The sequence below is a fragment of the Oenanthe melanoleuca genome, chromosome 8 (genome assembly GCF_029582105.1).
Source record: "Oenanthe melanoleuca isolate GR-GAL-2019-014 chromosome 8, OMel1.0, whole genome shotgun sequence".
Taxonomy (NCBI): Eukaryota; Metazoa; Chordata; class Aves; order Passeriformes; family Muscicapidae; genus Oenanthe; species Oenanthe melanoleuca.
This window is the reverse complement of record NC_079342.1, coordinates 21,089,709-21,100,895: the sequence shown is the minus strand read 5'-3', so window position 1 is coordinate 21,100,895 and position 11,187 is coordinate 21,089,709. Positions and strand designations below refer to the sequence as shown.

The 11,187-nt window shown below is 52.5% G+C and overlaps 1 protein-coding gene across 1 annotated transcript; it reads left to right on the top strand.

The window, feature by feature from the left end:
• Window positions 1–1,577: 1,577 nt before the first annotated feature.
• On the top strand, window positions 1,578–3,826 carry DMRTA2 (DMRT like family A2). The gene is made up of 2 exons (XM_056497614.1): window positions 1,578–2,070; window positions 2,258–3,826. The coding sequence occupies exons 1-2, from the start codon at window positions 1,578–1,580 to the stop codon at window positions 3,133–3,135; spliced, it is 1,371 nt and encodes a 456-aa protein (XP_056353589.1). The 3' UTR covers window positions 3,136–3,826.
• Window positions 3,827–11,187: the final 7,361 nt, after the last annotated feature.

Here is an 11,187-nt window from a genome sequence, read left to right as displayed (position 1 = left end):
CTCCTCAAAAATCAGTCCCTCGGGTTTATTGTCCCCGCGGGGAAGGCGCCTGTTGAACATGTAGCCACGCAAAGAGCTGCCAGGAGAAAGAAAAACGAACTTTACTTTCTGGGGAGCGAAGGGCTCCCCTAGGCTAAAGCACAGAGAAAGGATGGAAAATCACACCCACCTGGGGCTTCTCCTGCTGCGGCACCACTTGTACATTCACCTGCGGGTGTGGAGAGAGAGAGACACGGAGGGGGGAGAGAAAAAGAGAAGAGGGGAAGGAAGGAAGGAAGGAAGGAAGGAAGGAAGGAAGGAAGGAAGGAAGGAAGGAAGGAAGGAAGGAAGGAAGGATCGTTACATACTATCATAAAACAAAATCTCCAAAGGGAGGGGAGAGACCATAAATTGAATTGTCACCTTCCACAGCATATTCCCTCCTCCCCTTTTGACAAGTAACACTCAGGGAAAAAAAAAAAAAAAAAAAGCAACCCAAACGGTTGGCAAGTACTATTTCCAGTGAATTAAGATAAAAAATAAAAAGGAAAGGAAAAGCGAGCCGGGCCGTGGCGTGGCGGGCAGCGCACCAGGCACACCCCCGCCCACGCCGCCCGCTGTCCCCGCGGCGCCCCCCGGCCGCTCCCGGCGCTCCGCGGGCGATGCGCGCTCGGGCCGCGGCGGAGCGCGGGGCGGCCAATCAGCGCGGGGCGCGCGGGCCCTGGCCAATGGCAGGCGCCACATTGTTGTCAAATGTTGCCTAATGGCAACGCGGGGCGCAACAATAGCGCGAGTGGCGGCGCGCGGCGCGGCGGGCAGCGCGCTCCGCTCCGCTCCGGCCGCACGCACCGCGTCCCGGGGGGCCCGGCCCGGCCCGGCCCGACCGCCTGAGCCCGACTCCTCTGCCCGGCTGCGAGGTGCTGCTCGGGAGACGGGGCGATTTTTATTTTATTGTACTTTTTTTTTTTTTTTTTTTTTTTACTATTCTCTGCTGGATTTTAGCCTCTGCGGCTCGTGGCGAGGGATCCTGTCCTTGAAGGTGCCGGATTGCTCTTTGGAGGGACACTGCTAGTCTGTGGCTGCAGTTACAGGGGGACGGGGGAGCGGAGTTTAGGGAGCAGCTCGGGTTGCGCCGGGGCGCCGTGGGGAGCGGCGGCCCCACAAGCGCGGACGGGAGAGCTCGGCTTTGAGCCTGGAGCGATGGACTTGGTGCTGACCCGCCAGATGCGCACGGACAGCAAGGAGGCGAGAGTGATCTAAGTTTTCTTGGATTTTCTTGTGTTAGCTTTGCTTTATCGGGCTCGGAGGGGAGGCGGCCGCGGGACGGCTCCGGACGGGCCCCTCCTCATTTGAACCCCGCTCCGGGGCCGTGTGCCGGTGCGGGGGGACGGGGGCGTCGAGCGAGGGGAGAGGACAGGCCCTGGGGTTTGCATGCCCGCTGCCGGGGCTCTGCGTGCCCCCTACTCGTGATTGCGCTTGAAGGCGCCGGGAGCCTCTCCGCGCCCGGGCGCGGGTGCGGTGCTGCGGCTCCCCCGCCCCGCGTCGCTTTGGGGGAGGCCGGGGAGGGGGGGCCGCTCTCTCGGGGCGGGCTGGCCGGGATGGAGCTGCGCTCGGAGCTGCCCAGCGTGCCCGCCGCGCCCCCCCCGGTGCCCCCCAGCTCGGTGGCGGCCGCGGCGGCGGCGGCGGCGGCCACGCTGCCGGTGAGCGTGGCCGGGAGCTTGCTGCGGGCGCCGCCGCTGCTGCTGCGGGCGGCCGAGAAGTACCCGCGGACGCCCAAGTGCGCTCGCTGCCGCAACCACGGGGTGGTGTCGGCGCTGAAGGGCCACAAGCGGTACTGCCGCTGGAAGGACTGCATGTGCGCCAAGTGCACCCTCATCGCCGAGCGCCAGCGCGTCATGGCCGCTCAGGTGGCGCTGCGCCGGCAGCAGGCGCAGGAGGAGAACGAGGCCCGGGAGCTGCAGCTGCTCTACGGCACGGCCGAGGGGCTGGCGCTGGCGGCCGCCAACGGCATCATCCCGCCCCGGCCCGCGTACGAGGTGTTCGGCTCCGTCTGCGCCGGGGGCGGCGGCGAGGGAGGCGCCGGCGCCTCAGGTAAGGCCGCGCTGCGAGCCCCCGGAGCGGCGGTGATGGGGGCAAGGGGCCCGGAGAGGCGGCGGGAGATGAGCGGGGCGCGGACCTGCGGGCGGGTGGCCCCGCTGGCGGCCGGGGAGCTCCGCGGGGCCCGCCGGGGCAGCCGCACTGACGGTGTCTCCTCCTTCTGCCCCCCCCCGACCCGCAGAGTCCAAGATGCAGAAGTTCGAGCTGTTCCCCAAGACGCTGCTGCCGAGCCGCGCCGTCACCCCGCAGCAGGCGGGCGGGAAGCCCCTCTCCCCGGACGGCGAGTCCGTGCCCGGCACCTCCTCCCCAGATGCTCGCCACGGCTCGGGCTCGGAGAACGGGGACGGCGAGTCCTTCCTGAGCTCACCCGTGTCCAAGGGCCCGAAGGAGGGGGAGGAGAGCCCGGGCTCCATCAGCCCGCTGGGCTCGGACTCGGGCTCAGAGGCGGACAAGGACGAGCAGGACCCGTCGCCCTCGGCCGGCGGCCGGCAGCGGACTCCCATCGACATCCTGACGCGCGTCTTCCCGGCGCACAAGCGCAGCGTGCTGGAGCTGGTGCTGCAGGGCTGCGGCGGGGACGTGGTACAGGCCATCGAGCAGATCCTCAACAACCGCGGCCCGGAGAAGGGCCCCGAGGAGGGCTGGGCCCGGGACGGCGCCTTGCAGGGCCTGCCGCCCAGCCCCGCCGCCGCCGCCGCCCACCACCGGCCGCTGATCGCCGGCGCCATGGCCCCGGCCATCGGCACGCTGGGCAGCCGCTCCGCCTTCTCCCCGCTGCAGCCCAACGCCACGCACTTCGGGGCCGAGGCCGGCGCCTACCCGCTGGGCACCCACCTGGGACTGAACCCCCTGCGCCTCGCCTACTCGGCGCACAGCCGCGGACTGGCCTTCATGACCCCCTACTCCACGGCCGGGCTGATGCCCACGCTGGGGTTCCGGCCGCCCGTGGACTACGCCTTCAGCGACCTGATGCGGGACCGCTCGGCCGTGCACAAGGAGCAGGTGTACTCCAGCGGGCTCTACGGGCCCATGGTCAACAACACCCCCGAGAAGCAATAGCGGCTTCCTCGAGCTCGGCTGTGTAGCGGTAGCTAGGTAGGCACGGGTGGATGGACGCGGGGGGCTCCTCTCCCCCGTGCGGGCGGTGGGTGCGCGCAGAGCCCGGCGCGGACAGGCGTAGGTGTGTTAAGGTGATAAAGGTGCACTTTCATTGTCCAGACATGAGTCACTCTTTGTTGCTTATGGCCATAAGCATGGATGTCCTCAGCGCGTCGTGGGCTGTGCACACACGCACAGGCGCGCTCTCTCCCACACACATACATATATATATATATGTATACTAGCAAGTGTATAATGTTATAAAATGGAAATCTAAGTTATTAATGTAACTCGTAGTTGAACTTGGTATTAACGTTAAGCTAAAGGTTAGGCAGCGCATTGTAATACTTACCAGGCATATAGATGAAACATTGTCAAATTGAAAACCTTTTCCTTCCCGCCCCCAGAAACGTTATGGTCTGTATATAACATTGGAAAGTAGATATATTTGTAACTGTCCGTAGGACCCCGGCGCCAATGGTGTATGATGGTTTAATGAGCCTCCTTCATTTGTGATCTGCAAGAAAATTGCTTTCTTGTTCCGATGTAGCAAACTTCTTGCTGTTTCTAACAGGTAATTCTGTGTTTCCATTTCATAGAAATAAATGTTATTTTCTATTAAAAAAAAATCGGTCTTATGAATGGCAAGTGCTATTTTATCAGATGATGGAAGTATGTTTTGGGAAATTCATTTGACAAGTACAGTCAATATTTAAAGGAGTTTATGCAAATAGTACAAACGTGTTTACTACATTTTTATCATGGTTAAACTAGATATTCTTCAGATAAATTTATGAATAAAAGCTAAGCGTACAAGCAAGAGCAAATTCCTTATCAACTGAAATTGTCAAATACGTTTATTTCTGGTTCTGGTCTTTTTCTTATTTATGCCTGCGGGGGAAAAAACCCAACAAACCTACAGAGGTATAAATTTAAGCAGGACTTCTCCCTTCGGTATATTGATGTTTTTTGTCATATTTAGGAAATTTGGCATTGTTGCAAAGAGAAGTCTGGTTAAAGCGAATCCCACTGGGTTGTGTAGCAGCAGTAAGGTTTTGCCCCTCGTATCTGAAATTTGAATGTGCGTTTCAGTTGGTTTTGTGTCAAAATAAGCAAAGGGATCTATAATAACGACATTTTTCAGAATGTAAGGATGTATTTGTGGCAGAGGTGGATGAGTTAGTGCAGGGAAGGTTTCTCTGTTTTCAGGGTTGTGTGTCCTTCACCCGCATCCGAGAGTAAAGACTACTTGCGTGACTTTTTTTTTTTTTTTTTTTTTTTTTTTTGGCAACGGTGTCCAAACATCATTCACCGAGATCAAAAAGTAAGAAGGGCTTTCCCGCCTCTATTTATTTCTGTGTTGGGATGAGCGGGGGGCAGCGGGCGTGCCCCGTGCATCCCGAGAGGCGATCCCGCCAAAGGCCGGAGCGTGACTTTCTTGCCAGTCCTGGGAGTGTTTGGCCCAGGAAAACTATTACTCACAAAGAACAAGTTCAGTGCATGGTTGAATTAAGACTGTAAAAGCTCCTAAAGTTGGTTGGTATGGAAACCTAATCCCACCGAACCGCTCCGTGGCACAGCTGGACTGTTTACTTTCTCACTTCAAATATAACTGTGTAAACATTGGCTGGGAGCTGCCAGCGCGGCTCCTACCAACCAGTTAATATACTGGTGGGGCTGGGAGCACAGGAGTCCCGCCACAGCTGTAGGAGGAAGCTCCTGGGTAAATTCAAATTTCATCCAAACTCAGTTCTTCCATCCCGCATGCGATTGATCAACTTTGATACAATTTTAAAATTTTCTTAAAAAGACCCCAAAACAACCCAAAACCCAACACAAAAAGTAAGTAAATTTTACAGACTACACCTAGGCAAATACTTTTGACCCTGATCCATCCTGCTAGCAGCCAAATCAATATCACAAGGGAAACTTTTTAAAGTCTCGTGTTCCAAGAGCGGGTGAAACTTAATATTACTACAATAAAACGGTTTAATAAAGAAGGGCTTTAATAGTGAGCTAATTTGATTGAGTTTCCTAATTCCACTTTAATTGGAAAAGGAGTTGTCTGTTTGGTTATAAAGTGCTAGGGTTATGTAGACTGGGAAAAAAAAAAAAAAGATGGACGTTGAGCATCTGAATAAACTTTTTTTTTCTATTTTTTTTTTTTTTTTTCCTTTTTTGGTTGGCAGCTGACTTTGTGCAGGATGGGTTTCCATATCTGGGATTATGAACGGGCTACAAAGAGCTGCTACTTAAAGAAATCAGGTCGCCACATTTCTCCCATTCTAGCCCTGTTGAGAAGGGCTTAGGAGCTGTTGATTTAACTCAGCTCCCCTTTTAATTATAAAAGCCATTCTTGTGTAGTTAGGCGAGCAGGACAATTTATCAGAATTGTTGCCGTGTCTTGGAGGTTGGCTTGAGCTTGGATTTATACAACCGACAAAGGGGATCACGACGATTAACTTTGATATGGGTAGTTTAGGCAGCTAGACTGGGGGGAGTAGGAGGAGAAAGGGGGTGGGCGTGAGAGAATTTGATAAATTGTCGTACTGAAGTAATTCCCGTAGACTAAAAAAAAAAAAAAAAAGGAAAAAAGAAAAAAAATCCCTTGGGTTTAAAGCTGCTTCAGAGAGGTTCATATACAGAAGCCTCTGGCAGAACATAAAATATTCAGGTCTCTTTTGGAGTAAAATAAAATGCGTTCACTTGAATAAAAATCGGCGGAACCGAGTATAAATTATTTGTGAAGTAGAGAGGCTGCGGGCGAGCGCTCGCAAACTTCCCTGTTAATTAAATCTTAATCCACGGGTCGCAGGAAGCGGCGGGGCTGCAGCAGCGGCTGCTGTACATACAGCGGGACACGTTCCGGAGTTATATTAACTGCACTCGTGTTTAATATGAATCAGCCCTAATCCACGGCATAATAAAGATCAAATTAGACTAACCATTTAGTAGCGAAATGACATTCCTTCACCTAAAATGAACCTCCCCGCGCCCTGCTCGCAGCCCCGGCAGCCCGGCCGGCTGCGGGCCCGGCTCTGGCTGAGCCCAGCCCGGGGAGCGGGGGGTTTTCCAGCCTGGCCAGTTTATTTTTCAGCCTGAGGGGGAAATCCCCGCTACCCTCCCACGCTTTCCAGAGCCTCCTCTTCCCCACCCCTCCCAAGCCCGGCTGGCTGCCGAGGCCCCGGGGATGGAGCAGGCTCGGAGCGGGGTCGTGTCCCTTCCCCGGCTCCGGCCCGAGTGTCCCCGCCCGCTGCTGGGACCGGGGGGACACCACGACAGGGAAGGGTGGCGGTCCTGCTTCCTGGGCAGTCAGGGCAGCTCCAGCGATGCCTTGTTTCACTGGAGACCGAGGAGCGAGTCCTGCGGTCACGGGAGTGCTGCGGCCCCGCTGTCCCGGGACCCACCGTCCCGTTTCCCGAGCTGGAAACCAGCCCGGAGTTCAGCGCTGTCCGGAGGGACGGGGCGGGACGGGACGGGATGGGATGGGATAAGATGGGATGCAATGGGATGCGATGGGATGCGATGGGGCGGCCCCGGGTGCCCCTCTCCGGGCGGGCCGGCCTTTGTGCCGGCGCTGAGCAAACACAGCTGCCGCCGGTGGCACCGCTGGAGGGAAGGCGGCTCTCACCGTCCCACCCCTGGGCCCCGCTCCCGGACATCCCTCCTCCGTGTTCCCTGGGCGGGGGCGAGCCCAGGTACCCCGCGGCTCCCGGGCTGATCTCAGCGCCGGTGTCAGGCACACGAACTTCCCACGTCCCCGGCGAGGGGACACCTCTGCCTCTTCTCACGGTGCGGGCATCTCCCCCGTGCTGTCATAACATCCCCATGGCAACTGCGGCAATTGCTTCTATGCCAGAACAACAATAGGAAAGTATTTAATATATTTAAATGTGATTAGGCAGGTGGAAGAAACGAGGAGGAGCAGCTCTGTAGGAAGAGCCGGCGGAGGCTTCCAGGGAGCCCCGGGGCAGCAGCGGCACGTCTGGAACTCAACAGATGGGAGCGAGCGAGGGATGCAGAGTTACAGCGGGAGAGGAACCGAGTGATTTACCCTTTTCTGCTGCCTTAAACATCGACTGAAGCACGTGAAAATTCATTCCGACTTCCATCTCTCGGATTTCGACACAAATACTAATACACCTTAGCAAAAGAATATTTTTCCCCGTTACCGCTCCTTCTCACTTTCACCTTTATTTCTCTCTATCTTTTTATTAGGGAGAAAACAAACAAATAAACAAACAAACAAACAAACAAACAAACAAACAAACCCCCACAAATCTGCTGTTAGCAGTAAGTTCAGAAAACAGGAGGCATCGAAAAAACCCCCTGAAACTGCACAAAGCTAGTTTGTATTTAACCTCCAAAACGAGCTTAGTAGAAAAAAATAACACCTCGCAAAAAGAAAAGAAAAAAGAAAAAAAAAAAAAAGGGATAGAATTTATTAGATAGAAAATTATTCATTTTCGGCCACTATCCCTCATTTCTGTGTCATTAGGGAATCCAGCACCCAGCGGAAGGGACGCTCCGGCGGTGGGTGATGCCCAGCGGGAGCTGCCGCTGCCTTTCCCCGGGAGCGGCGGGGCTCGGCCAGCGGAGCCCCGGGAGCCGGGCAGCCCGCTGGCCTTGAACTCACCGTGGAACGGTGTGAAGGCAGCCGGATCTGGTGGGAATCACCGAGCGCCGAGGCAGAGGCGGTGCTGTGCGGGGGAGGTGCTGGAAGTGCGAGGGACCTGCCCTGGGGTAGGAAGAGGTTAAACGGTGCAGGGATGAGCTGCCCCACCCTGGCTAACAGCAGTGTGAGCTGAAATAGCTGGAGAAGGTATATCAGCAAGGAATTCTGGTGCTGGATAATGCCTAAAGGTAAAAGAAAGGCATAGAGGAGGGAAGGGGTGAATTCCAGAGAAAAAGAAAAGAGCAAGGGACTGATGGGGTCTTAGGCTCATAAGAGCTAATGGAGAGCTGTGATGCAATATTAAGAGCTGTGGAAAAATTTATGGTTTACTAAAATAAGATTTTGGTGTTTGTGTTACAAGAGCAAGGTGAAAATGCATCGCTATGCATGATCTAATATAATAACATATATAACATCTATATCCATGTGCCTTTTCTCAGGGAGGCTTTAAGGCTTGATTATACTCTGAACAGGCTGGGTAAAGTGATCCTATATGGTGGCATTTATATTTTCAAGGAAAATATGAATAGCCCCTGATTTCAGACTAGTGTTACCAGGTGCTGTACAGAGGCCAGGAGGCTCAATTTCACAAACACTCACATGTCCAAGGCCTGAGCAAGGGGCTCTTGGTGTAGAGCACCAATGGATTTCTTGCAGTGACTCACTGGTTGTTCATGTGGAAGCAAGCACATTGAGAGAGATGAAAATGCTGCAAAACCAGACTGTTACTGATAGCTTTAACTGCAACTGGCTGCTTGGTAAACATTCCTAACCATAATAGAGCCTGGTCTGAGGCCTGCTCATTCCAAAAGCTGGCATAAGCACATGTTCCTCTTCACTCCAGGTATGAATTTGGCAGAGGTGGGCAAGGGCATGATGAGACACCTGCCTGGGGGATAATTCTGTTTGGAATGCAGTTTCGTGCAGTATTGGATTTACCTGTATGTGGGAGCTAAAGTCTTATCTTAGGTTTTATCTTAAATCCTTGCAAACTCTAAACTACAGGGGGAAAAGCATTGCTTCCTGACAGCCCTGTTTTGACAGGCTGGAAGAGCAAAATCTTGTCATGTACTGGTTTGTGGATTAATTTTCTGAAAGAGATGGTGCTGTGTGGGATGCAGTCTGGTTCCTGACTTCACACAGAAGCTCTGTAGTGCAGATCTGTGAGGAGTAAGGGTGGATCCTTTGGCATGTTCTCAATATGAGTATACTTGCAGCTAGTATGGATTAAGAAGGGTTTTTCTTCTATTTTATATTCCCTCCTTTCTTGGTTTGGATCTTGTTAATGTGCTGTGAAGCTTATAAAAGTTATGCTAAGATTGTTTCTGAAAATTTATTTTTATCCCCTCGTTACATGAACAGATAAAAAATGAGTGGGTAAAACCATAAATTTCAGAAAAAAGCATATAGAAATCCCTTGAAGTAGTTACAGACCCACCATACATATCCTCAGAAAATATTTGCCTGTTTAACTGGGAAAATGTAATAGATGGGCAGGATATGTACAAATTTTAGTAGGTTCATGACAGCAGGGCAGGATCCTGGGGGGAAGAGGAAAATGGAAAGGAAACTAAAACCAGAGAGTGGATCTTTTAGTGTGGTCTGACAGGCAGATGGAAAGCATGAATTACAAAGGCTTTTAAAAAGATCTGCTTGGGGTTTATGTTTACAGAGAGATTTAACAAGACTGGCTGGCCTTAAAATGCTGAGGTTGTTGCTAGAATCAGATGTTTGGAAGTGAAATGGGGGTACTAGCTCTGGACCAGAATATAGGAGAGGTTCACAGAAATTCAACAAGACAGGAGCAGGACCAGCAAAGCAGGACCCCTATAAACCATTGAGCAGATCCTGAAAGGGGCTTTAGGGCCAGCAGGAGCTGGAGTCAGGGGAGGGAGGGGGAACTGACCCCTGCCAAGGGAGCTGGATCCAGACAGAGACCAGGAGGAGCAACAGCAGCACGAGAAGACAGAGACTGAGCTGGGATTTGTGCAGGAGGGACTCACTGCTGAAACAGCTTCAGAGGGAACAAAGGTATTGAAACATCACCTCCTTTCCTGTAAGGGGGATATGGGATATTGATCTCCTCTCATGGCTTGGGGAAGCCCGTGGCTTACCTTGGGTAGAACCTATGGGTTTCCTGAGTTTTCTAAATCTCCTGCTTGCAAGGTTAGCCATAGGTATTTACAGCCAAATGAATGGGGCAAGTAGTGGAGATTACAACTTGGAGAGACTTTGCTTTGTAAGGGGAGAGTCAGATATCTTATTCTGGCAGGAGAATCTAATTAAGGGCCTGTTCAATAGGAGTAAATGTCAAATGATCAGGCACACAGGACTAAAATTGCAATGCTCAGCCCAGTGTGCTAGAATGTGTGCTGTGAGATGCCTGGCTTTTTTTCCTGCTTAGAGGGATGAATTATGTTTGATTTCTCTAATCATTCTTTTTATCCACATTATTGAAGCTTTACTTTGACACAGAGAAAGTAATCTTGGTGCAGTGGGGCCAAGAGCAGGAAAATTGCTCCACTAGTTTTGGCAAGGAAAACATAGCTCCAGCCTCTCACAAAAATCTCTACCCTTCTCCCTGCACATGAAAGCTTCATGTGCACCAGAAGGGGTCAGAAAGGTGTTTTCAGGCCTTTTAATTACAGAAATTTATAATAATGTTCTTCCTATTCAATGGGTGAAAAGGGTATGAAAACACTAATTAAATATCTGTTTTCAGATCCACTGGAAAATATCTGGGAACATAATAATTGGTGGTAAAACTTGCTGGCTTTGGGGCAAAATTAGCCCATCATGTGTTTTATAAACATAATCTGTTGCCCAAAGTACACCAGATAAACGAGTTAACCCAGCTCTAATTTACTGAGAGTGTAATGGTTTCAAAATGCTCACACTCATGCCAGGCACTTGGAGAAGCTGGTGAAGGCACTGTCACACGTGTCACCATCACTGAGTTATTTCCTAAGGGTTGCATGCAAAGGTCTCTGGATTCTGATGCCAGGCTGAAATGTTAACTTGCCCTGTGCACGTTTCACTTTGGCTTCCTCATCTCCCTCCTGGGAGAGGGTTCAGCCAGTTTTCAGTACCTTGGTCACTGAAAGAAGAATTTTGTTGTCTTGGCAAGCCAGGACATGTGTATCTTGGGTCTGGAAAGGGCTCCAAACCTGTATGAGACGAGGATACCAATCTGCTTGGCTGGAAGGTTTTTTTCTAACTAGAATCAGGGCTGGCAAAATGGGGCACTCAGATCTTGAGAGGGAAATGGCTTTGCTAAGCTGGAAGTGATGGGGGTGTTAAGTGATGGATGTGCTCTTAGAAACACCCCAAAAGTGGAG

What these genes read in the sequence shown, in the direction of transcription:
- DMRTA2 (XM_056497614.1), top strand. Translation starts at nt 1,578, where the DNA reads ATGGAGCTGCGCTCGGAGCTGCCCAGCGTGCCCGCCGCGCCCCCCCCG. An exon ending in GGGAGGCGCCGGCGCCTCAG is followed by an intron (nt 2,071 to 2,257) that starts GTAAGGCCGCGC and finishes CCCGACCCGCAG; the next exon opens with AGTCCAAGATGCAGAAGTTC.